This window comes from Strigops habroptila, chromosome 3 (assembly GCF_004027225.2).
Source record: "Strigops habroptila isolate Jane chromosome 3, bStrHab1.2.pri, whole genome shotgun sequence".
NCBI classification, from domain to species: domain Eukaryota; kingdom Metazoa; phylum Chordata; class Aves; order Psittaciformes; family Psittacidae; genus Strigops; species Strigops habroptila.
The window spans coordinates 60,501,123-60,524,292 of record NC_044279.2 but is presented as its reverse complement, the minus strand read 5'-3'; the positions used below and the strand labels follow the sequence as shown (position 1 = coordinate 60,524,292).

The 23,170-nt window shown below is 41.4% G+C and overlaps 1 protein-coding gene across 17 annotated transcripts in view; it reads left to right on the top strand.

Moving 5' to 3' along the window:
- Positions 1 to 23,170, top strand: part of SOX5 (SRY-box transcription factor 5) — a 644,656-nt gene that overhangs the window by 331,823 nt on the left and 289,663 nt on the right. For 3 of the 17 annotated variants that reach the window (XM_030478983.1, XM_030478975.1, XM_030478973.1), the window contains exon 1: positions 14,691 to 14,824. The exons of 6 other annotated variants lie outside the window; for them this stretch is intronic. In XM_030478983.1, coding sequence (XP_030334843.1) covers positions 14,733 to 14,824 — 92 coding nt within the window. In that variant the 5' untranslated portion in view covers positions 14,691 to 14,732. Of the gene's footprint in view, positions 1 to 14,689; positions 14,825 to 15,515; positions 15,706 to 21,233; positions 21,255 to 23,170 lie in introns of those variants that run through there. 8 more of the 17 variants (XM_030478974.1, XM_030478972.1, XM_030478985.1 and 5 more) reach the window with 5 other exon arrangements.

Genomic DNA, 23,170 nt, shown 5'->3' with positions numbered 1-23,170 from the left:
AGGGAATGAATTTGTAGCCTTCAGGCAGAGGAGGGCTGGCCTCAGCTTCTCCATTTCCCAGGTGAAGTCAGTCATTAATTAATGAATCGTTAGGTGGGTAGGGCACAGAGAGCTATAGGCACTGCCCTTCCTTCTATTCTGTTCTGGCAGTGTTGAGAGGAACCAGGTAGTCCCTTCTCTGCTCCTCAAAGCAGTGGCCAAGGAAGATCCAAAGGTAGAAGATATAGTTGAATTGTGAGGCCTGAGGGCAAGGAGCAGCTTCCGGATAGCAGTGAATTCAACCAGTGGGACTTACTATTTAAACACTGTCCCCACTCCTTCCTTACTGACTGCCACAGATCAGTCTCTGTCTAGTGTTTAAGGCACTTAATTCTATATAGTATATAGACAACTTTTGTGTGTAACTGGGAGCAATGCACTTGTGTGAGTGGCGTGTTCCCACTATATACTCCATAGGGAAGATGCTTGTGATGGTGATTTTTGTTTGGTTTAGGTATTGGAGTTTATTGGGCAGGTTTTGTTACTGGCATTCAGTTATTGGTTATATTATGGGTGGGTGACGATGTAGGGCCTATGGTCAGGGTGCCAGCAGGGGCTGGCAGCTCCCTGGAGGCCAGGAGCTATGGGGGCTCCCCCCAGGCTGTTAGGGCATGGGCTGGCAGCCAGGGCCAATCTCACCACCCCAAACAGGAGCAGGGCAGCTGGGGGCACTGGTGCAGCTTCATCACCTCAATGGCACCAGGCAGAGGCCAGATCAGGATGAGGGGCTATGGGTGGGCCTGGCTCGGCAGACCCATGGCTGGTCAGGGCAGAGCTGTGGGGAGATGGAGGCTGGCCCTACTGTAGCATCGCTGGGGCAGGGGCTGGTGATCCCAAGGGGGCCTCCAGGCCCTGGCAACTATCACTAGTCAGTAAGTTAGACCTGCTGTGTAGCAGCTCCACTAGATGAAAATGGTTCATTTCTTCCTGCTTTACATTGTCTGAATAGTCTAACAATAGGTTTGCTTTCACATCCTTTGAGATTAGTCTTTATTTCAGACAATGCTTTCAACACTAAAAGGGTCATAAAAATAGACAGTTCCTGAGAGCTCAGAAAGAAAAACTACTAGTCTCCCATCCTTCTCCCTCCCCCAAATTATTTGATAATGGAATGGGAAGCTTTCCCATAATCTTCTGCTTGATTTTTGCTAATACGAACCTGTCAAAGATCGTGGCATTTCCTTACTCTGTGACGTGAAGCCAGCTGGAACCAAATAATCCACCCACGTTTTCCATCATCTTCATTTCTCATAGGAGCCTCTGCTTAACAGAAATGAGAAAATACCTGTTATTCCTTCCTTGCTGTCATGGTGGCCGCAATGAGGCAGTTTCCTACTTGGCTAAAGTCTGGCCAGATCTGAATAAATGTGACCAGACCAAAAATAATGGGTTTTCTGCCTGGAACCCGCACCCTATTCTTATGGCAGTTCAAGAGGAAAGTAATTTAAGAAATGACACTTTCCTTTCCACGCACTGCCCCAAAGAAATACTTTCAAGGATGAATTTAGGAACATTCCTCCTTTGGCTTGAAGATGTAAAGATTTAGGTCTGTAAAAATACCTTCCTTCATCCTCAACCTTACTCCTACAGAAAGAAGAAATACCACTTTTATGTGAGCATGTGGACCTGCTAATCAGATAACTTGAATAACTTCTCTTATCATTTGAATTGTACCCTTCCTAACAAAAGCACGTACAAGGGTGGGCAGCCAGTGCAAAAGACAGCCCCTCAGCCCTTTGGTTTCCAGCTCTGCAGCTCGAGGAAAGAATGTCTCCCACTTCACTTTCCCGTTTCCAGACTCTCTTTTGGTCTGTATTGCATCTGTTTTAAGCATTAATGTTTTGCACGTAACATCTCTCAAAGTCTAATCCATTGCTATGGACCCACCTAGTGACGGCTTTATAGATTCTTTATATTCATAAAGGCACTTCATGCTTATCTGTTCATTATTTTTATAAGGTTTGTATTTTTTTGATGTTTGAAATGGATCACAGTACACAAACTGAATGTTTCCTTTGAATGTTTCATTCAGTTCTGTGTATTTAAACACTGAGAAAACCATGACACTTACGTGGATATCTGTGAATAAAGGCCTAAGTCCAAGGAGTATGGTCACACTCTTAGGGATATTACCTCAAATATTATAGATGTATTTTAAATCACCAGAAGTAAGAATTGTCCATAGTCTAAATGTGAGGAAACTTTTACTCGCTGGTATGCAAATGGAAATGGTCACTGTCAGTTTTCAGTGTAGAATATGCCATGAGACCTGCACGTGTTTCTTAGAGGGACCTTCTTCTGCACTGTAACTGACTTGGTGAGTGTGGTAAGTCTGAAAGCTTCTCTAGACAGGCAAACTCTAAAGAATTGGGCAATGTGCTGTGGTTTTCAGTGATAATGTACTGCCTCATTGCTTCGTGCAGTGATCTGTGAGATTTTTGGATGGCCAGAAACGGCTCAGCAACATCTGACTCCCAGCAACCGATGCTGAGTATCTGAAAATCCTAGACAGGTGCTCCTGGTTTATGCAAAGAGTGACTCTGTGTAGTCAGGCTAATGCAACAAAGATGCATGGGATTCACTGTCACATGATGTGGGATCCAGTTAAGCATACATAATGGGTCTGTTGCCTCTCTACTGCCAATGTAGGTGGGGGTGAGCCTCTTTTATTCCTGGTGTTGGTTAATCTGTGTATCTGAATAGTCCAACAGATTGTTTCGAAGAGGTTTGCTCTCTGTAGTCCTCCCCATATAGTATACTCATGTTATATTAATAACTGAATTACGGTACACAGATTTTGTGTGTAACAACCTTTTAAAATACAGTACTAAGACTTTTTCATTGAATATCATGTATTTTAGAGATAGGTCACATGACAGGTGCTGTGTGGATATCAAAGAGAGTGGCAGGGAAACTGTGCATATTTACCAATCATGAAAGCAGTGTCCACAGCTAAAATTCTAATGCAAGGAAATACATTGTGAGGTTTATAAAAAACAAACCTTACAAAATATTTTTAAAAGGAAAAAAAAAAAAAAAAAGTAGTTTTTAAAAGAAAAAAATAAAATTAAAAAAACCTGGCAGGTTTTGGTTAATGTTGAAACTTTTCCATCCAGCTTTCACATGCTTTCTTTCCTGCCTATGGAAATAGTGCAAGCTTTGCAGAGTAGTCACACAAAACTCTGCAATCAGATTTGTAAATGCAGGTCATTGGATCATTACTAAAAAATATTGTATTTCTGTTTTTATGGGCTAGTCCAACCATGTGCAGAGACTATCAAAACTCCTACATGGTGGTTTAATCTCACAAAATCCCTGGCCCAATTATCTGATGCAGGAAGCTATAGTTCCCTTAGCTTTAGAGAGCTGTTGCCATTTCATACCGCCTTGACAAAGACAGGTTTCGATTTTATAGGCTCCTTCAGTAAATCAATGAATGGTGAAAGTTTATCAACCCCTGAGGGCTTACAGAGTCCAGGGGTGGATTTGGTTCCAAGTTGCTTGCATGCTTGGTTTGCACCACCGAGTATACAGTATTAGGAAGGGAGGTGTACTATTGGAATAGGTGTGGATTAAAACTATTGCTAGCGAGAAATGCAAGAAAGCAAGCTAGAAAAGCAATCCAAAACAAGCATGGTATCTTGAGGATGGGTTGGTCTGCTGAAATTAGGAGTAAGGTCAGACATTTTCTAAAAGGCTGTCGACATCAAGTTTGTAGTCATTTTTCCTTCAGTACTGTAATACTGAATAATAGTTAAGGATTTTTTTTTCCTTAGTATTCTAACACTGAATAATAGATAAGGAGGATAACAGGTCTGCTGAGAAACCAAATTATTTCCTTGTCATATTCTATCACAAAAGACTTTAGAGGGAAATCTAACCTGTAGCCATTCTTCTGCAATATTAAGGATTAGCTAGTGTAAGAGTAAAAAGTGAAAGAAAAGTAGGTACTAAACTCATCAAATGAAGAGCAACAGCGCAGCAGGTAAAGTTAGACATATCAAAAAGTGCTACTGGAAATTGATGGTGAGCTCAAATAGGGCTGCTAACTTAATACATAGTCTTTCCTTTAATATTGGCTTCTAACCTGTAAGGTTGGAGATAGCAATTTTTCTGCTTCTCTTTAATTGAACAGTAGAATTAATGCTGAGAATTAGTCTAATGAATTTTCTTTCCTTACTTGATAAATTGGTTGAAATCGTAATAAAAAATAGAATTAGGAGACATATAGATGAGCATTGTGATACTATAGCTATCCATCAGCATAGCCTTTGTGAAGAAAAATTATGTCTAATGCTAATTCCTTGAGCTTGTCAACAAATAATAAAAATTATTAGATTTAATTTTTTTCACCTTTAAAGAAATTTTTTGGCAAAGACCTTCACAAGGGGCTATTAGAAAAGTGGTTGTGGGATAGGAGTACTTTCAAGAATTAGATAGTCCTCTGAAGGATGGAAGTCAAAACTAAAAGTGTATTATCAATTTTTCATGTAGGAAAATTACAACAGGGGTATCTAAAGTCTGTGTTGTAGGTGGTGTTTAACATATATCTATATATGTGTATATATATATAAATGAATTGAAAATAACTGTGACCAGCTGTACAGAAACATATGCGTCTGAGGCAGAATCATTCAAGTTAGGGCTGGAGAAGATGGTAGAGAACTCCATGCAGGAAGACAGGCAGGTTGTCTATGCAAGTGTGGTGTTGACAAAGTGTGGTGGTTTTTCTGCATGTCAGGCAGAAAAATGGATGTGATGATGCTCACTGCTCTGTTCTAGCATAACTGACCACTTGGGAGTGGAAGGGAAGACAGCCTATGTTTCCTTATGGAATACTTAATCGAAGCTGGTGGAATGATCCAAAGACAAGATCCAGTTGTTGAAAATAAAATAAGAAATAATGCTGAAAATACTAGACTGACATATGTCAGTAGCAAGTCGTTTCCTATAATACTGAGTTATTTATGGGCGAGGCTACCTGAAGAATGTATATGGCAGAAAAAGAAAAAATTCAAAGAAAAGCCGTGCAAATTTTAATCTTGAATAGACTGACCTCTGTATAAGGAAGAAGTTAAGGCACTGTTTAGGAAAAAGATAAATAATACAACCAGAACTTTCTGATGTAAAAGAAAGGAAGACTGTTTGCTCCTTTTTGCTTTTTCAGTTATTACCAGAACAAGTCATTCAGTCAAATGCAAACATACAAATACAAAGTAAGAAACAGTCTTTTATGCAACTTGTAATTCAGATTCCAGATTCCTAGAGTATTTCCATACCAGAGAAATGAGACTCCCATGTTTATCTCTGAATTATGTGTCCAAATGCAGCATTTTGGAGTTAACCATGACAAAAGTTGCTCTCACCCTATCTTTGCAGACTACACCTCTAACAGGTGAGGTTCTGTAGCACATGTCAGGCTCTGTCTGTCCAGCTGGGCCTGTGTAGGCATGGCTCCAACCAGGCGTATCTGGATCTACACCAGTCACCTGTGGTCCATTGAGGAATGTTGTGGGATCATGGGTGCATCTTGGTTGGTATTCCATGGTATCAAACTTGGTATTATGCTTGCCTGTTTTTTCTGTCTTATAAAAATCGGTTTATTTTATATTTTAAGCCACTTTATACTAAGGCTAATGTTTTATGGAAGTGTTTAAAAATGTAGATGAGGCCCTTAGTGACATTGTTTAGTGCTGGACTTGGCAGTCCTGGTGTAAAGGTTGGACTTAATGATCTTAAAGGTCTTTTCCAGCCTAACTGATTCTATGAAGCAATGTACATGCCAGAGTTAAAGCAACCAGCAGGAGATCAGGGATGAGAGCAAACTTCCCTCTCATTATAAAGCGCTTGTCCAGTGTGAGCACACCTTGTTTGAAAAATGTAGGACATAACAGTGGAGAACTGTCTCATGTTTTGAACCAAGCTGTGGTTTCTGTATTTGAGGCAGAGTCCTCACTTAAATTCTGTGATGATTTTTCAAATTATCGTAAGAAAATTTGTTTTTGTTAAATGATGTACATCTTTTAATTAAACACAAATCCCTGGTAATATCATGGGCATTTTTTTAGTGGCCCTATGTGTTATGGCCCACAAATCAATCTAAAAACTGTGAGCTTTTTAGAGATTGTAGTCACAGAGCTCTGTGTGGTTGCTTTTGTGCTAAAGGCCTGCCCTGACTATATACAGCAGGTTTTAACTTTGACTACAGTACTGGGACCCCTCTGAGAAATTTTAGGCAAGTTACAAAAATAAAAAATAAATAAAAAATAAATTTAATAAATAAATAAATAAAATTTAAAAAATTACATAGCCAGTTAAAAAAAAGTCTCCTTGTATTTTCCACTGAATTTGCACTTCTGGAGACACCTGCTGCCATTTTATTGCTAGCTCAGAATTCATTAGAAGACAAGTTTCACCTGTGACATTCTCAGGTGAAATCTTTGCCCAGCTTTTGAACCACAATCCTCTCAAGAAAGGACAGTGGCTATATGCAAATAGCGGGAGAGATGGTTGACAGGAATGATTGTGTAGGGTCAAATGCTAAAAAGGTATGTATGAATATGATTTTGTTTCTTGAACAAGTGTCGAAAGAGTATCTCTGACATCTGATGTGGTGACATGCATTGTTTCTGCATTTTGGCATCTTTCTCCGTATGCCTCAGCCTGTTAACATGCAGAAGTTGCCTAATTTATTTTATTTTATTTATTGGACAGGGATCAGGCACTTTGTAAATTATGGACTGCATTCTCAGTGAATCAAAATATTTAGGTTGCTTGTGAGTTTCAGTCCTTGGCATCATGTCACTAATTACTTTTACACAACTCTGAAATAATGACAAAAGGAAAATGCATCAACAAAGATGGATAAATTAAACTTCGTAAAACAAAACAAAAACCACATCAGAAATAAAAAGTGTTATTTAAGGGGAAAAGTGGGTGAGCAAATGTGCAGTCTGGGTTCGGTACACTTTTATACAGCAAGAGAAGAGACACTCAGCATTGGATCTTCTCCAGGCAGAGGAAAATATATTACATAAATTTTCTTTGATAAATGTTCCTGAAAAACGTCTTTGTATTTTAATCATAGTGAATGTTTCTCTCAAGCCAGTGGGTTTTTGGGGTTTGTTTTTTTTTTTTTGTTGGTTTGGGTTTGGTTTTTTTTTTCTGTGTTTTTTTAAATTTCCTGATTCTTTTATATTCTGAATATACCTCAGTGGCAACTGTTGAAGATCTGTCTTGCTTACAGGCTAATTGGTAGTAGAAGGTAGCCAACACTGTACCTGGATTGCATTAGGGCTTTTGAAGAGTGTCCCCAGGAATATTCTGATTTTCCCATACTTATGCTACAGAATACTGTGGCAGTATTTTCTCAGTTCTTCCCCATACAAGGTGCAGAAGCATTCCCAGGGGCCTTCAGCATGCTACCCCAGCAATGTTTCTAGCCTCTGGCTGTCCCATTTAATAAGAGATGAGAAGCAAGAGTTAAGCCTCCATAGAAATAGCAATAACAACAAGCCATTGGTCTGTTTTATACCATACTTACGTATTTATTTCTCTGTAATAGTGGCTGAATTGGAGTTCGTGTGTTGGAAGTAGGAATTCAGCTTTTTGCTTCGGAAGAACCAAATGGCATTAGTTTTGCATTTACTCAAAGTAGAAAATCACTCATAAAACTGCATCAGAGCAGCATTAAAATAAATGAATGAGTATGGTATGCTTTTGTAACTTATAAATGAAACATAACTCTACATACTCGTTGATTGCTGTTTCAGTGTGCAAGGTGTAAGATAGCAATGTGGTTTATAACTCCTTCCCTTACAGAGATGCATTTAACGTCATTAGAATCATTGCTTAATTTACAGTTTGATCTTCTCAGTGACATGTATAACAAGTTAAATATCAGTAAAGTGCATTTAATAAACACTGATTTGTATTAATCTTACCATAGACTGTATATGTAATGTAGGGACCTTGTGTGTGGTATGGTAGAAGGGGAATATATTTCCAAATTTGTTCTGAATTTAAAAAGACATACATCTTAGCATCTATATTTTTTGAAACATTTACTAGATAGCAGTTACATGAATTCTTATGACTATACAGACTAAAAAGGAATAAAATAGATAAGCAATTTATAGAATGTAAGAATGTTACCTTTTTTGTGTTCTTTCTCTAATTACAATTACATTCTAAACTGTAAACTGGTTCAGATAGAGAATATTTCTTACAAAAGGCCTTCTTCAATGTTCTTCTAGTACAAAGTGGATAGAAAGTGGTAATATTATTTGGAAGTATTTTATATTCCCAAATTTTCTCTGACCCAATGGAGTTTATAAAACGGAGGAGAAATATGAATTCAGCTGTATGTATTTGTATCATGCCCAGTGCCAAACAGCTCAATCTGGTTAGCCGAAGGTGGCTGTAGTCCTATACTAAAAGTGTAATAAGTGATCGTAATGGCACTAAAAGACAACTGCTTCTAGTGAAGAGAAGCAGACAGTAGATGTGTCTGTGGGCATAGAGAATTTCGATGGCAAGCACTGGAGCAAGCCACAAGAGGAAGGCTGGAATGCCTTCAAAAAACACAGGACTAGGTGCTGTGGATTATTCCAAAACACCTTTGCACTTTTAATTGCATGATGCTTGTTTTACATCAGACAATCAATGGAAGCAAATCTGTTTGTTTTAAATGCAGTGTCTTTGATGCATAGGTTAGTAAGAGCAGGGTACAGTAGGAAAAGCAGTCAGATTAGAAATACAGAGACAAAATGCGATGACTCTAACCCTGTTCAGTGGATGACTTAAAAAAAAAAAAAAAGGGAGATAGAATTGTTATTGAGGAAGTGACAAGAATGTGGTGATAAAACCTGCAGGAATTATATTGAGAGCCACACAGAAGGGCCCACTGGGTTAAGCAGGATGATCTCAGTTTCAGTGCACTTGGAATAACAGTCAATAATTATTATCTACTTTTACAAATAGATTGAAATTGTGGTTTTAGGATACTTAGGCTCAGAAACTTATGTTTGGCTATAAAATTGAGGTTGCCTGTTCAGAAGAGACTTGATTTCTACCAACCACTCCTGCGCACACACACTGGGGGAAAAGGGAGTAATTTCCTTTTGATGGGAGTCAGTTATCTGTATGAAATGAGTTAGGTTCATTGTTGGGTGTATCGCGGCAGACATTTACATGCTCATAACAGTCATTGGAAATGACACGGAGGAGGAACATTCCTGCTGGCATTGTCATCCCAGAGGCTGAAGATCAGATGGGCACTGACAGTAAACAGGCCTGTCACTCAGAAATTAATCATCCCGATCAGGATGGAGGCAGAGTAGGGAGACCGCATGTAAGGTGAGGCTGTGGGCTTGGGTTGGGACGATATGTTCCGTGCAAAATAACTGTGCTGAAAAAAGAACATGGCGGGGGGGGGGGGGGGGAAGGGAGGAAAAAAAAGACTTAGAGCAACAGGTTCCTATTTTAGTAACGTTTTATGTTCAGAACCTTAATGAGAAACTGTAAATTTGAAATCCAGTTAGTTTCTTCAATCATTTCAGGCACAGTTCCTATCCATGGATATGCTCTCTATTTTTGTGACTATTTTTTTTTTAAACTGTCCTGTTTTTATTTATTTTTTTTCCAAGCTGCTTCTGTGCAGACCAAGGCTACTAAGACAAACAGTAAAGAGATCCTGTAGTGACAGTAAAGAGAAATAATAAAACTGTACCCAAAATAAAGGGACTGGAGAGGTGGGATAGATACATGACAGAAAATCAGGAATGTGCCCTCTCTCTAATCTTCCTCATTTTCATAAATAGAAGTTAGGTTTTGCAAAGATATATATGCAGTATAATTTTTAATTTGTTTGCATGTGCTATTTTTATTTTTTAAAAATACTGTCGTTTACATCTGTATTAGTTTTGAGGTTCCTTTACCCTGCCTGATGCAGAGTGAAGAAATGCCGACCTCTGTTAAAAAAAAAAATATTAGGAACTTTATTATAATATTTAGTGACCCTGAGGGAAGTTTGAATTCAAATTTTAGGTGAAGGTTCAAATTTCTTCTTAAGGGTAGTGTCAGTTCTCTTTTACAGGGAGGGTTGCAGATGGTAGGCCCCTGCTGAAATTGTAAGTAAATAGTTGATAAATGAGGGCTTCCCACTTGCAAATGAGATGGTTTTACTTTTCCTTGAAGAAATTCAGTAAATTGAAAAACTCTAAATAGCACAGAAATTTCAGTCCTCCAGACCGCCTTCTCCTTCTCAGATTTTGCTATACTATATTCAGCACTCAGTTTTGCCAACACCGAACATGCCTGATGTGGCATTTACATTCTTTAAAAAAAAGCTTAGATTAGTTATATTTCTAAGAGTTAACTTCTCCTCTTGACACATGTACTTAATTCCCATTAATGGAAATGGCAGCTAGGCATGCACACTGAAAGGAAAAATCTGTTCCTAAGCATATGATCCAAACTGCATTGTAGCTAAACATTTCCATACTCTGAAGTAAGCACTCATTATTTGTGAGATATTATTCATAGTAAATGCATCAATCCCGCTCTATTGTCCCTCCACTCGCTCGTAACCTGTTCCACACACCCTTTCTTAGAAATCTTACAGATTCATTCTTAATGCTGCAGTTGTTTTGAATGTGTGCCTAAAAAAGAAAAGCCATTTAGGATCTTCAGAGTTTTGCATATTTTCTGTGAGAATTTTCCAGTAAATCATGCTGTGGAACATCTTACATTTCCTTGGACTTCGTAGGTCTCTATTATTAAAACCTACAGTGGAAACAACAAACCCCGAAAAGCTCTTATTTTTTTCCAGTACATCCTTTACTTACTGTATTGCAGTATTTGCCAAAGGCACCAGGCTGAAGTGCTATCATTCGATAATTTAAAAAAAAAAAAAAAATTAAAAAATCGTGTTTTGTTTAAGATTTTCCTTCTGCCAATATGCTTGTATAAAGACCTGTGGATTCTGTCTATCTGATATTCCATAGTTCTGGTATTTCTAATTTGAGCTGGGTGGATAATTGATTTTTTGGTTCACCTCTTGAACTGAAGAATCACAATAGCAACAAAACAATCAGTTAAGCACAAAAATTCAGACAGGAGTTTATGATTTGTTTCCCCTCACCCAAATGAAAATCAGAGCTTTTGTGTTCATTTCAACCCAAATTGTCCTCTTTTACCTGGATTTGCTCTTTCTGGACACCCCTTAAAGGAGTCAAACCAAGAGAAGTGCAGGTTCACTGACCTGCTGGGGGGGGGGGGAGGTTTCATTTTTCTCATCATTTGAAGATATTTGAACTTATATCTCAGTTTGAGAAGAGAATTGAGAGAATTGCAACGTGGATCTCCCAGGTTGCAAGTGGGTTTTGTAACTAGCTCAGTAAAAAGGGGCATCAGAACTTGATATTACTAGTCAAAAGTTTCAGAACAAGATAAAACTTCATATGTAAAAAACTGGACAGCTGCATATTACTACATATATTTTCTTCTTTCTCAGTCAGTGGTTATTTATCCCAATTCCTCAGTTTTTCCACTTTCTGATAGGATAGCAGCATTTGTGATATGCCCTGGCAATTTCTAAAAAGCAAGCCTTACAGTTAATATGATTTGTAGAAGGGTTTCAAAGATTCCCTCAAACCATTTGTTTAACTTGCTTTTTCTCCCTCTTGTGATTGCAGTTGAACTTATTATGAGAATATAATTTTATCAATAAGTCTACACTACACACTGTTAATAATCCAATAACAATACAATGATACAGTAATACAGTATTAATACAATAGCAAAAGTAACTTTTTTTCTCTCCTTCTTCGACCCAACTCTGTTTCCCCCTGCTCAGGTGGGAGAGGGAGATTGGTAGTTGCAGAAGCAGTAAAATGAAGGGAACTAGGAAGAAGGGGTAGGTACCTGAGCACAAAAAGCTTGGGGGTAAGAGTAAATGTAAACTAGGCTAAGGGAAAGGAAGGGTTCATGTCAGAAGCATTCAGGGGATTGATCTCTACTTCCTTCCTTTCTTCCATTTCCTCTCCCCTTCTCAGCTCTCCCTCTTGCTCAGTTATCTTTGTTTTCTCCCCTGAACATTTCCCCCCTTCCCTTTATTATGGTTCTTTGTATCTCTTCGTAGTTTAGCCAATGTCCTATGCCACAATTCCCGATGTTGATGGTGACTGCTTTGGTTTATAACCATATTAGCTAAAAGCCAGCAACCACCGAGCCCCATAGTGGCAGTCATAATACCAGCTTGGAGGAGTAGGTGATCATTGCCCTGAAAAAGCTCAAATAGGAACTGATACAGGAAGGGATAAATACGTGTGAACAGATGAGGAAGGGACCTGGTAGAAGAAGGGCATTTGTGAAGTAGAGCTGAGTTGAAAAAAGCATATGAGGTTAGAGAGCTAATTGGAGCTAACGTGCAATTAAAGTATGGTAGTCCCGTTTTGGTGGAACTGTGGAAATTTTTTTTTCTAAATAGTGGTCTTAATTTTTCCCCAGTTGGGGGTTCCGAGTGGCTTCTCTTTGCAAACTTCTCCCAAGGCCAAGTGTGAGGAAATAGGGGAAGCAAAGCAAGAAGTGGCAGGAAAGGAAGAGCATTTATGGATGGGTAATGATGCATCAAGGGGAAAATGAAAGAAAAGGGACCCTATGAATGTGAATACAGCAACGAAGTATGTTTTAACCAAATAGTAGATGTAAAAATCATGCCGCTGTGCGGAAAAAAACCTAAAATATTGATGTTTCAGCACGTAGGGACTGTTGTCGACTCTGAGGCACATGGGATCTTTGTTTCTCATCCTTTTGCTGGAGTTGGCTGTGTCAACTTGGGCAAGCTATTAAGCCTGCTTGCATCTCAGTTTCCTTATTTGAGGCCAAATTCTCCTACTAAGTAGCCTCCTACTCCACACAGAGATCTGCTGATTTGAATGGAGCCCCTGCAGAGTGAGATACTTTTCAATACAAATAAAGTTTTGGAATCGGCCCTAATTATATTTATTACCTGCAGAGGAGTAATGTGAGACTTAACATGGTTTGAGACCCTCAGATGAAAGAGAAAGTATTTGGAATTGTTCTTTTTAATCATCTGCTGCCTTTTCAATGTCTGCTTCATAGCTGTCCTAAAAGGGCTAGCTACTAAATAACAAATGAAAAATCCTTGTACATATTAACTAGGTTTGTCAGGCTCCTATGAATGGACCTCTGTGGAAAATATTATTTGCTAGGGGCTACTGAAGGAAGTCGGTTTACCCTGCCCCACAGTGAGGAGCCATTAGATCTACCTCATGCCAGAAGTTGACAGATTGCATGCGGCTCGGCTTGGAGTGCCGTGGTGGTGTAAGGCAGGCTGGAGGCAGCCTTCGCTGGTCCTCTGTTATGAACTGCGGTGACGGCGCCTTTACAAACTTAGCTTCGGCATTTTGCTTCGTGAATGGTCTAATGCTCTTGAGGGGTGATGCACGTAAGTTGCAAGTGGGTTTGCTACTCGTGATTAAAATGATCATCCCAGACTTGTTGCCAGTGATGCATTTATGCCAACCCTGGACTGACTGGCCCCTGCATAAGCCTGCTGGTTTGTAACATATGCATTGAGTGGGAAAAGGAGTGAATTAAACAAAGTAGCCGTTGGATATTAATAAAAATAATAAGTTTTTCTATTTGGAATTTTTTTAAGCCAGTGGGCATGAAAAAGTTGAGCATCTCCTGGCCGCTCTGCATGAATACGTGTATATGTTTCAGAAAGTAAACTTGCTTTCTCCGTGTCACTGGGAGGCAGGGATAAGAGGGGAAGAGAGAGGGCAGCGGACCTAATGAAACTGTTGTGGGGTCAAAACCTCGTGTTTTTTAAAGGCCCTTAATGTTGTCCAGCTGCAAATTAAAGGAGAAAAAAAAAAAAAAAAGGAAAAGAAAGAAAAAACAGTAGAGAAAGGAATTAGGGTTGGGAAACTGGAAAGAATGGAGTATAGATAAGTGGTTGTGTGTGGGCGTGTGTGCATGTGTGTGCTAAAGAACAGGGAGACCAAGGTTTTTTCTCTTTTCTCTCCCCCCCCCCCGCTCCCTGCGAGCTCCGTGCCGGGCTGGACACGGGCCGGCAGCCTGCTGAGGCATCGTGCGCTCCGCTTCCACAGCAGCCCCCGGCTCGTCCCGGGGGCTCGGACGGCAGTTTCCCCGCGGCGTTCTCCCGGCCGCTGCCACCCTCTCCCTGCCGGGGCGCGCTTGGCTCGGGCCGGGCGGTGCAGCCCTTCCCGCCCCTGCCCTCCCCGCCGCGGCGGAGCGGCTGTCCCCGGGCCGGGATGCGGGGCTGCCCCCGCCACGGCGACGGCTGCTGCTGCTGCTCCTTCCCCGCATGTCAAAGGCCCGTTACCTGCCCGCCTGCCCGGTTGGTATCTGGATAATTGGCAGTGCCGCGGAGGCTGCGCACCGCCAGCCAGCCCGGGGGCTCGTCACCGGGGGCTGCCCGGGCAGGGGACATCGCAGATAGCCACAGCAGAGGGACTCCGGTTGCGCCCGGGGGGGGGGGAGGAGGAGACCAAAAAAAAAACGGGGGGAAGGGGGGGTATAAAGAGAAAATAAGCCCCAGCAGACGAAGGGAAAGTTTATTTTTGTTGTTGTTTGCGCGTGTGTGCGCGCCCGCTGTTCTGGCATGCGGCTACCTTTTCCCTTGCACACAACAGGGCTGTTTGATGGAGTTGGGAGCTGAGGAAACTTTGGGTTTGTTGCCAGGACGGTTCGCAGCACTTTGTGGAAAGCAAGAGCTAACAGTGAGACCGACAGAGTGAGTGACAAGTTGTTTACAGGTTTCCTTGAAGGGGCCTCTGCTATATTTCAATCTGTCAAAGTTGCTTTTCTTCCCTCCGAACAATGCCTGATTGTTGTGCGGGGTGGTTGGTGGTGGTGCTGGTTTTTTTTTCCCCTCCCCAAAGAGAGAGAAAGAGGGAGAGAGAAAGCGAGAGGGCGCAGAGGGAGGGGGGAGAGAGAGCAAGGAATGAAAATTCTTCGGAACACAAATGCCTTTGGTAACATTTTTATGTGTCTAATCTTTTCTCCCCTATTTCAACTCCGAGAGAGTTGATAACTGTTTCTATTTAATCAGTCTGCTCTTGTTTTATCTTCTTTCTCCACTGATCTTCCCCAGCGCAGGGGATTTGCTCCTGGTCTGCCGGTTTAGGTGGATTGTCGGGCTTTTTTTTATTTCCTCCCATCCTCCCCGCTTATTTATCCCTCCCCCCCCCACGTTTTTAGGACATTGGACGAGTTGACTTCTCCCGTTTGGCGGCGGCAGCGGGGGAGCGGAACTGAAAGGGAGCGGACGGGCACCCCGAGGCTGCCCGGTGCCTCGCAGCCGCCGTGGGGCGGGAGCTGCGCGAGCTGCCTGCTGCGAGGCGCGCTGCCCCTTTAAGAGACTGGTCAAGGAGTCCTAGCTCCGAGCGAGCGAGCGAGCGAGCCGCGAGGGAGGGAGGGAGGGAGGGAGGGAAAGGGAGGGAGAGAGAGGGAGGGAGAGCCAGAGAGAGAGAGAGAGAAAATCAATCGGTTTAGAAGGTTTGGACTCACTTGACAGGTTCAGTTGGAGGCGACCATAGGTGGCTGCTGTGACAAAGGGAAATTGTGCTTTTCCAGCATGCTAACTGACCCTGATTTACCTCAGGAGTTTGAAAGGTGAGTCGAGTTTTTGGGGCGGGGGGGGCCGCTGCCTTTCGCCTTGGAGGGGAAGATGGGGGGGCGGGTGTCTTCCCACCCCCTCTTTTTTTTTTTTTTGTTCTGTTTTGTGGTTTGCTTGTTGTTGTATTTTTTATTATTTAATTTATTGATAGGAGCACGCGTGTTTGCGCGCGTGTGCGCGGATCGGCGGCCCGCGGTGCGGGTTCGCACGGACGCGCGGGGACGGGCGCGCAACTCCGGCGCTCGGCGGCAGGCCGGGGAGATGCTCCCCCCTTCTGCCGGTCCCGTGTGTCGTCCCCCCCCCCCCCCCCCGCAAACGTTACCTTGGCTATTCAAACGGCGTGTCAGCCGGGCGGCGGTGGGGGCGGGGCGGGGGAGCCCCGTGCCCGCGGCGGGCGCCCCTCACCCGGGCGGCCCGGCGGTGCGTAGCTTTGTTCCGCCGCCTCGGAGGCTGCCGTGCCCTCCTCCAGCCCGCAGCGCACCGGCCCGAGTGAGCGGGGTGCCCTACCGGGCAGCTTCTCCCCGCCCCTAGCCGGGGAGTCCCCGGGCGGCTGGGGATGCCCGGTGGCGGGCGAGGCGAGGCGGGGGGTTCAACTTCCAATCTCGCCCTCCCGTCAAACTTGGGAAGGCGCTCCGCCGAGCACATGACCTTTTGTTGATCTAGCAGGAGCGATTATTTTTAGGCAAGTTAACATCCCGGCCCTCCATCAGGAGAACATCCTTCTGCCTGAGGAGGGGAAAGGAAAAAACCCAAACAAACCAACCAACAACAAAAAAGGAAGAATAAAGTGAAACTCTTGATTCCAAGTTTTGGCCATCACCTCCCTCACGAAGTGTCAAGAGCTAGGTTGGGGAATGACGAGCGGGGTTTGGGTATGACGTAGATGCGCCCGTCTCCCCCTGCCCAAAGCAGGAGCCTTCCCTGCCTGGAATGAAGTTTTTGCTGTCACTGGCGATGGCTTGTGACCTCTGAGAGTTTAGTCCTTGTTTCAGATGATCCAGTGCTCCTGAGAGGTTTTGGAGCGTTTTCCCAGGCGCTTGTACACATGTCCATTGATGATCCGGCAACCCTTCCCTCCAGCTTTGCTTTTAAGGGTTATTAATAGTCCCTTGTGTGGCTGCGGTAAACAACCCAAACTTTCATTTCTAAGCGGTAAATAAAAGAATGCCAGGATGCGCATTACTTAGGTTTTTCTCATCTTCGTGAGAGCTACCTCCTGTATAAACATTTGGTTGTATCTGACTATGCAATACAAGCTAGGTGCTAGACCAGCTGGTTAAAAATATGCTAAGTCAAGCTGTTCATCGTTCAAACCTACTGAATTTGATAGTAAAGGCAGGGAAAAGAAGGCAAGATAAAAACATTTTAAGTGGGCTGAAGAACACGCGTGTAGGGAAAGGACAGGAAAGAACGCTTGAATTAAAAGATAGGAGAAAAATAAAACTGGGAAATGCAGAAAAGAAGTACTTTAACGCTTTCAGTCCTCGTTCCGCAACTAGAACACTTCCTCACTAGAAAGTGGAATTGGCACAGTTTCACTGCTCCAAGGTCCTCTTTAATACAATTAATTTTCCAGACTTCCTTGGAATACTTGGCATTTTTCTTTGGTTTGTTATCGTTATAATAATAGAGCAAAATTGGTTTTGTTCATGTGCATTGTAGTAACTTAGTTCAAGTACCTGAGGAAACTGTTACTGTTTCTGGTGTCATATTTGATCTAGTATCATGGTCATGCTGTTTGTCTTGTTCATACAATTAATGGATTGAATAGTTTCGTGTGCTTCACTAAGATTATACATATAAATTGGTAAGCAAGCAATTTCGATTATTCTTTGAACTTTGTGATGAACAGAATACTTGTAAACTCTGTGAAGCAGAATGAAGTCCTTTCATTTTCCCTGTTGGGGGACTTTCTTTTCAATCTGAAGTCTCTCTGCATTATAAGCATGTATTTATATAAATCGGTTATATAGAGAAATAATTTTGGACAAAACATCTTCCTTAGAAATAGAATGAGCTTCTCTAGTCTTCTCCCCCCCCTCCAAGCATACGTTTCATTTTCAGAGATCCCAGCTTTGCACTTGTAAACATTCTAGTTAAATAATCAATACGCTACTCTCCTTTTGCTATGCAGATAATAGCAAGCAGCAGAAATGGGAAGCAATAAAAACAAACCTCGGGACATATAATTTTTTTTTAAACAATTTTCTCTCTGCAGTCGAAATTGGTAATACAACCCAATATCTCTGTTAATCATTACCGTTTGTTTACATTGTGTGTGTTTGACCGTAGTTACACACACATACACAGAGTAGATAACTGTCCATGTAATATATGTGTGTTTGTCAGAAAACAGCCATGAGGACATGCTTTCTCTTACAGAGAGATGCCAGACCCTCAGACACACACTTGCTTGCAGAGTTCATGTGTGCATATATGCATGATGCATAGATGATTGGTTTTTAGACATTTATGGCAAGTTATTTTCTCAGATTCTCAGTAAACACAGTTCTTGGAGCACATTTCTGCAGTTGCTGGGGTCCAGCATATTGTGTCTGCATGACCGACTTCAGTGTTGTTATTACCATCCATCTCCCACTATTCCTTTTAAACTTGAATAGCAAATTACAAGGAGGCGAAGATTTATCAGGCGAAGTTGTTTGCACTTCAGATCTCAGAGCGTCTGTATGTATCTCACGAGGTTCTTCTTCTTTCCTTGTCGTTTCTCCCGTGATGTTTCAGTGTATCCCGGTAAACTACAAACAGTTCAGAAACTTTCAGTCACCCCAGCTGAAGGGATCTGAATTGAGGGTACTTGTCTTGTGTGTCTGTAGCCATTACTGGGGACATTTACGATACACACTTGGAATGAAAATGATCTCCGGTGTCAGACGAATAAACATTCATTAATTCATTCAGCATCGCTAGTAAATTGCAGTAGGTTTTGTGAATTAGCATGTATAATTAATTACCGTACCGAAAATGTGAGGGTTTTCGTCCTTTCCTAAGAAGTTACTTGCACGTCTTTATTTCTGTTTGTGGCGGTTCAGCTGCTTGACTGAGAGGAGCATCAGAATGCGTACGCTGAGGGGGATGATGTTTGCAGAAATGTGGTAGGAAGAAATTATAACTGGAATCTGCTCCATTTGTTGCACAGGGAAAGGATAACTTCTGGGATGTACTTTATGATGTACCTGTGGCACTTGAATTGGCTTTAAAGGTCTTGAAAAGAACAACTCCTTTGTTGTCTGGATTTTCTATTTTTTTGTTTTTAAAAATGGGTTATTAGAGTTAAATGAAACAAGTATGGCCACAATAGAAAGAAAGTTTACTTCATTAAGGAAAAGGTAGAGACAATGCGGCCAGAACCATCCTAGATAGCAGTGAAATTTACAGAATGATAAAATCTCGGAAATGCCCAACATAAAGTTTTAATATCTTAATAAAATCTGATTAATGAAAAATAGATAAAGTGACTGCTTAACAATGTCCCTAGTGTATGGAATGTTCTTAAACCCAAATTAATTACTGCTTATTTACATTTCTCTGTAGAGTAAGAGAGAGGCTACGCTAGGCATCCGGACAGAGTGACATCCTTTCTTTTTCTCATTTTCGTTCTTTTTTCTTTTCTTTTTTTGTTTTCGTTTTAAATTTTTTATTATTTTTAACATGCCAGTTCAAGGTAAATTGCTGCATGGTGTTTGTGGAAGAAAGCAAGATGGGTTAGTGCTTCCATACAAAAGAAGGAAGAGCTGGAAAAGACAAAAGACGTGGATGGGAGCGGTGGGGATGGGGACAGGAGAACAAGTTTAACATTTACAGTCACCAGTTCTGTGCACTCGAAACATTCTCTGTGCTCGTGAATGGCTTGTAGAAAGGAAAGGCTCAAGGATGTAAAGCAAACCTCTGCTGGGAGGAAAAAAATATACTTAGCTGTTTCACTGCTGCACTGCACGAGTCATTTTAGACTCCCACTGAATTTATTTTGGGGTTGTACCAACACTGTCAAATGGAGAAATCATTTTCCTAAAAGGAAACTTTGCATATTCCTAAGTGCTTTTCTTAGCTAAAGTTACCCGAAAAGCTTTCTTCTGCTGCTGCGTTTGCTGAGAATTTTGGAGAAAGAATAATACCTTTCTATTAACCGGCTTGCTTAGAATGATGTCCCACTCTCCTAAAATCTACCTGTAGAAGTAAGAGTCATTATTCCCTCATTTAAAGAAAACGAGATTTCTTTAATATTGGACTGTGAATAGCTTTTACCTTCCACCGAGATGTTTTGAGAAAAGGACTTTCTTGCTTATGTTTGTGGTTCTAGGGGTCTGGGATCTGAAAGGTAAATACAGTGCCAGTAAAAAGTTTCAGATGCTGGTTTTTTGCAGTGATGAAAATGAACATGATTTTATTTCTCTGAGATAAGGCTGAAGGAATTAATGCGTTTGCAGACTACTCATTAATGTCCTGCGTACGCTAATTTAATTTGTTGTGCTTATGCTTACCGAGGAAGAAGTTGACTGTTACAGATTATGGTTTTTAATGAACATCTCAATAATTTACCAGTTGCTGAAATTGTGAACTAGACTTGGAAGGCAAAAGCCCAAATGAGAGAGCTGATGAGTGACACACCAGCCTGCACAATTCGACTGTTGTATTCATTACATTTGAATCAAATCGGGAGTTTGGCATTACTAATTCTGGGTGGCTGGCTCATCATATGCATTCAAGGAGTTAATTAAAACACACACAAACACATACACACACTCTCCCACCAAGCATCTTGTGATGTTTATGTGCATAGTGTGTTTGATTGGTACCTTTAGATAGGAGAGGAATTGTTTTTCCTTCTCTTGCTGTCCAGAGATCTTAAATATATAACTAGTTTACAAAATATTTACTACTTCTCGGGGAGCTTTTAACGAGCATTTATGGCTTTATCATTTAGGAGGCATATAGTGTCTGATTGAGTTAGTTAAATGTGAAGCTCCTTGATAGGATAGGCATATGTGTCTGTGTAATGTGATATATCTGTAGCTATATAAAATACACTTTTACAATATTTATACAGAAAAAAGAGTATCTCCTCCCAAGGTAGATTTATAGTTTCTTTGCGTGCTTTTCATGCTATACTTAAACCGGCTCTGAATGTTGAGTAGGATATCTGTATGTTTGCGTATCAGATACCTCTGCCTTCACAACTCTTGCACAAGTCAGTTTGACATCCTCTTGGCTTTCTTTTTTTTTAATTAATTTCTTTGCTCGGGCCTGGTTATAGCATAATTAACTCCAAAGTGGAGGGGGAAAAACATGTTGTCATTTTGTACCTGCACACACTGGAAATATTCAATGCCTGTGAATTCTACTGTAGTCAAAAGGAAAGAAGTGCTCACAGCAATTAATCAATAACTGTAGTACGTCTCCGCTGATGGCAAGGAGTTTGTTTAACAAGTAGCATCCTTAGAAACAAAGCGTCTTTCCCTTTTAAAGTAACTGTGGATTTTTGTCTCGCTTGGAAAGTGTATGAAGTCTCCTGTACTTCCTACAAAAGGTAAAATTATGTTGTATTTGACTATGTTAAAAACTATGCTGCAAATAAAGCAAATCCTCGCTGCGTTACTGTATTACCTAAACCAGAATTTACTTCTTGAACTTTTGAAGTGGGATGTGTTTTTTCTCTTGAGCTTTTGGCTTTGGGCAGAGGGTGAGCAACTGTGTGCACCGCACCTGACTGGGATTTATGGCATTTGTACCTTTCATATTTCCTCTCGCAGACCCCCTGGCGAGACCTTGCCGCCGTCAGTGGCCATAAAGTTTTCACCCATGCCTTTGCTGAGGGTTACGATGCTGGCCTGCAGTCTGCCACACGTCCCACCTCCCCCACACCCTACTGAGGGCTGACTTGGTCCAAGTGGCTTGTGCTGCGCCTGGGGCTGGGCTGGGCCCACGGTCCCCAGGGAGGGGCGGTGGGGAGCCCTGTGCGCCGTGGCCTCCGCTCGAGAGACGCCGCTTGTCACCTCTGCGCCGAGCCCAGCCTTTGCCAGCCTGAGAAACCAGGAGTCTCTAAAGGTTGTTCCTGAGCCCACATGTCCTTGTGACAGTGTGAAGTTCTGCGCGCAGTAGTTGTTGGGAGAGAGCAAATTTAGACGAGGTTTTGGAAGAATTTTGGTGAGCGCTGCTTGCAGGGGCCATGGTTCTTGAAAGAATGTAAGGAGGGAATGGAAATTGTGAGACGTGCGGTGGTAATTCAGAGAAGCTGTCTATCTTTTTTTAGGTAGGTGCAAAATTTACTTTCCTTTTTTTTAACAGAAGAAGAAGGAAAAGAGAAAGATGAGTTGAATTCTGGTAGCTAGAATCATTAAATGTTAGTATGAAGTTTGGGAATGTTAGAGGTGCTGCCCATGGTATTGGGGGGGGGTGGTTTGTTTGGAAGGAAATTTGCAGGTATTTTCCTACCCCTTGTTTTTGAGCCAGCGTGGGACTTCTCTTCAACTTGTCCTTTTGCCACCTTGTTTAAGAAAGAAAGAAAGAAAAAATTTCCAACATGATGATACTATTTTTGACTTGTAGGACTCTCAGAGTTGAAGTGAAAATGAGGAAAAGATTGGGGCTCTTTTTGAAAGTTTGAAATGGTTTGACCTTGTTTCCCTAAAAAGTATTGCAAGATTATTAATCAGGTAACATTTATAAATTCTCAAATTGTAATTATATTTGCTATCTTTAAAGTTTGTGTTTAGTATTCCAGATTTTCTTTTTATACTTTTTTTTTTTTAAAGACCAAGTATGGAAATTCATATCGGCAGCTGCTCTTCGAGATTTATAATAATCTCGTTTTGTTTTACCATGTACTTCTGCTTTTGTGTTTTCTCTAGTTCATATAGACTGTCTTCATTGTGTTTTGTTGTTTTGTTGTTTTTTTTTCCCCAGGATGTGGGTGTCTGCATGCTATTTGATCTAAACATGTCACAAAATATTACCTTAGTGCTAATTTTTCTGTGTTGTTGTATTATAGTCTTATTACTACGTATTTGTTTCGTCTTACTCATTTTAATGTAATTTATTAGTTTTGGGGGCAAAAGTATCAGCAGAATGAATAGAAATTTAATTTTCTTGTCTGAATAATCAGAGTTCTTTTTAGTGGTGAGGAACTCTGTGTGTGTGTGGGTATGTGCTGTTCTTGCATAGTTAAGACCATTGTCTACATCTAACGTTCTTCATGAACCTTTGTAGCTCTAGAGAAAGAAGATCTAGGAGTGTAGTTTATGTAAAAAGCAACCCATACAGTTTGTCATCCTCTTGGTTTCTTTGGTGCTGAGCTTGACTTTTTAAGAATGTGGGAGTGAAAAAATGCCCTATGTTTCATTCATTCATCTTGCAGATTGAGCATGGGCAAAGATAAAGTATCTGACAGTGAGCTGGAGTTACCTGCCATTGCCAACTCAGTAGATACCATAAGGAAAATGGTGG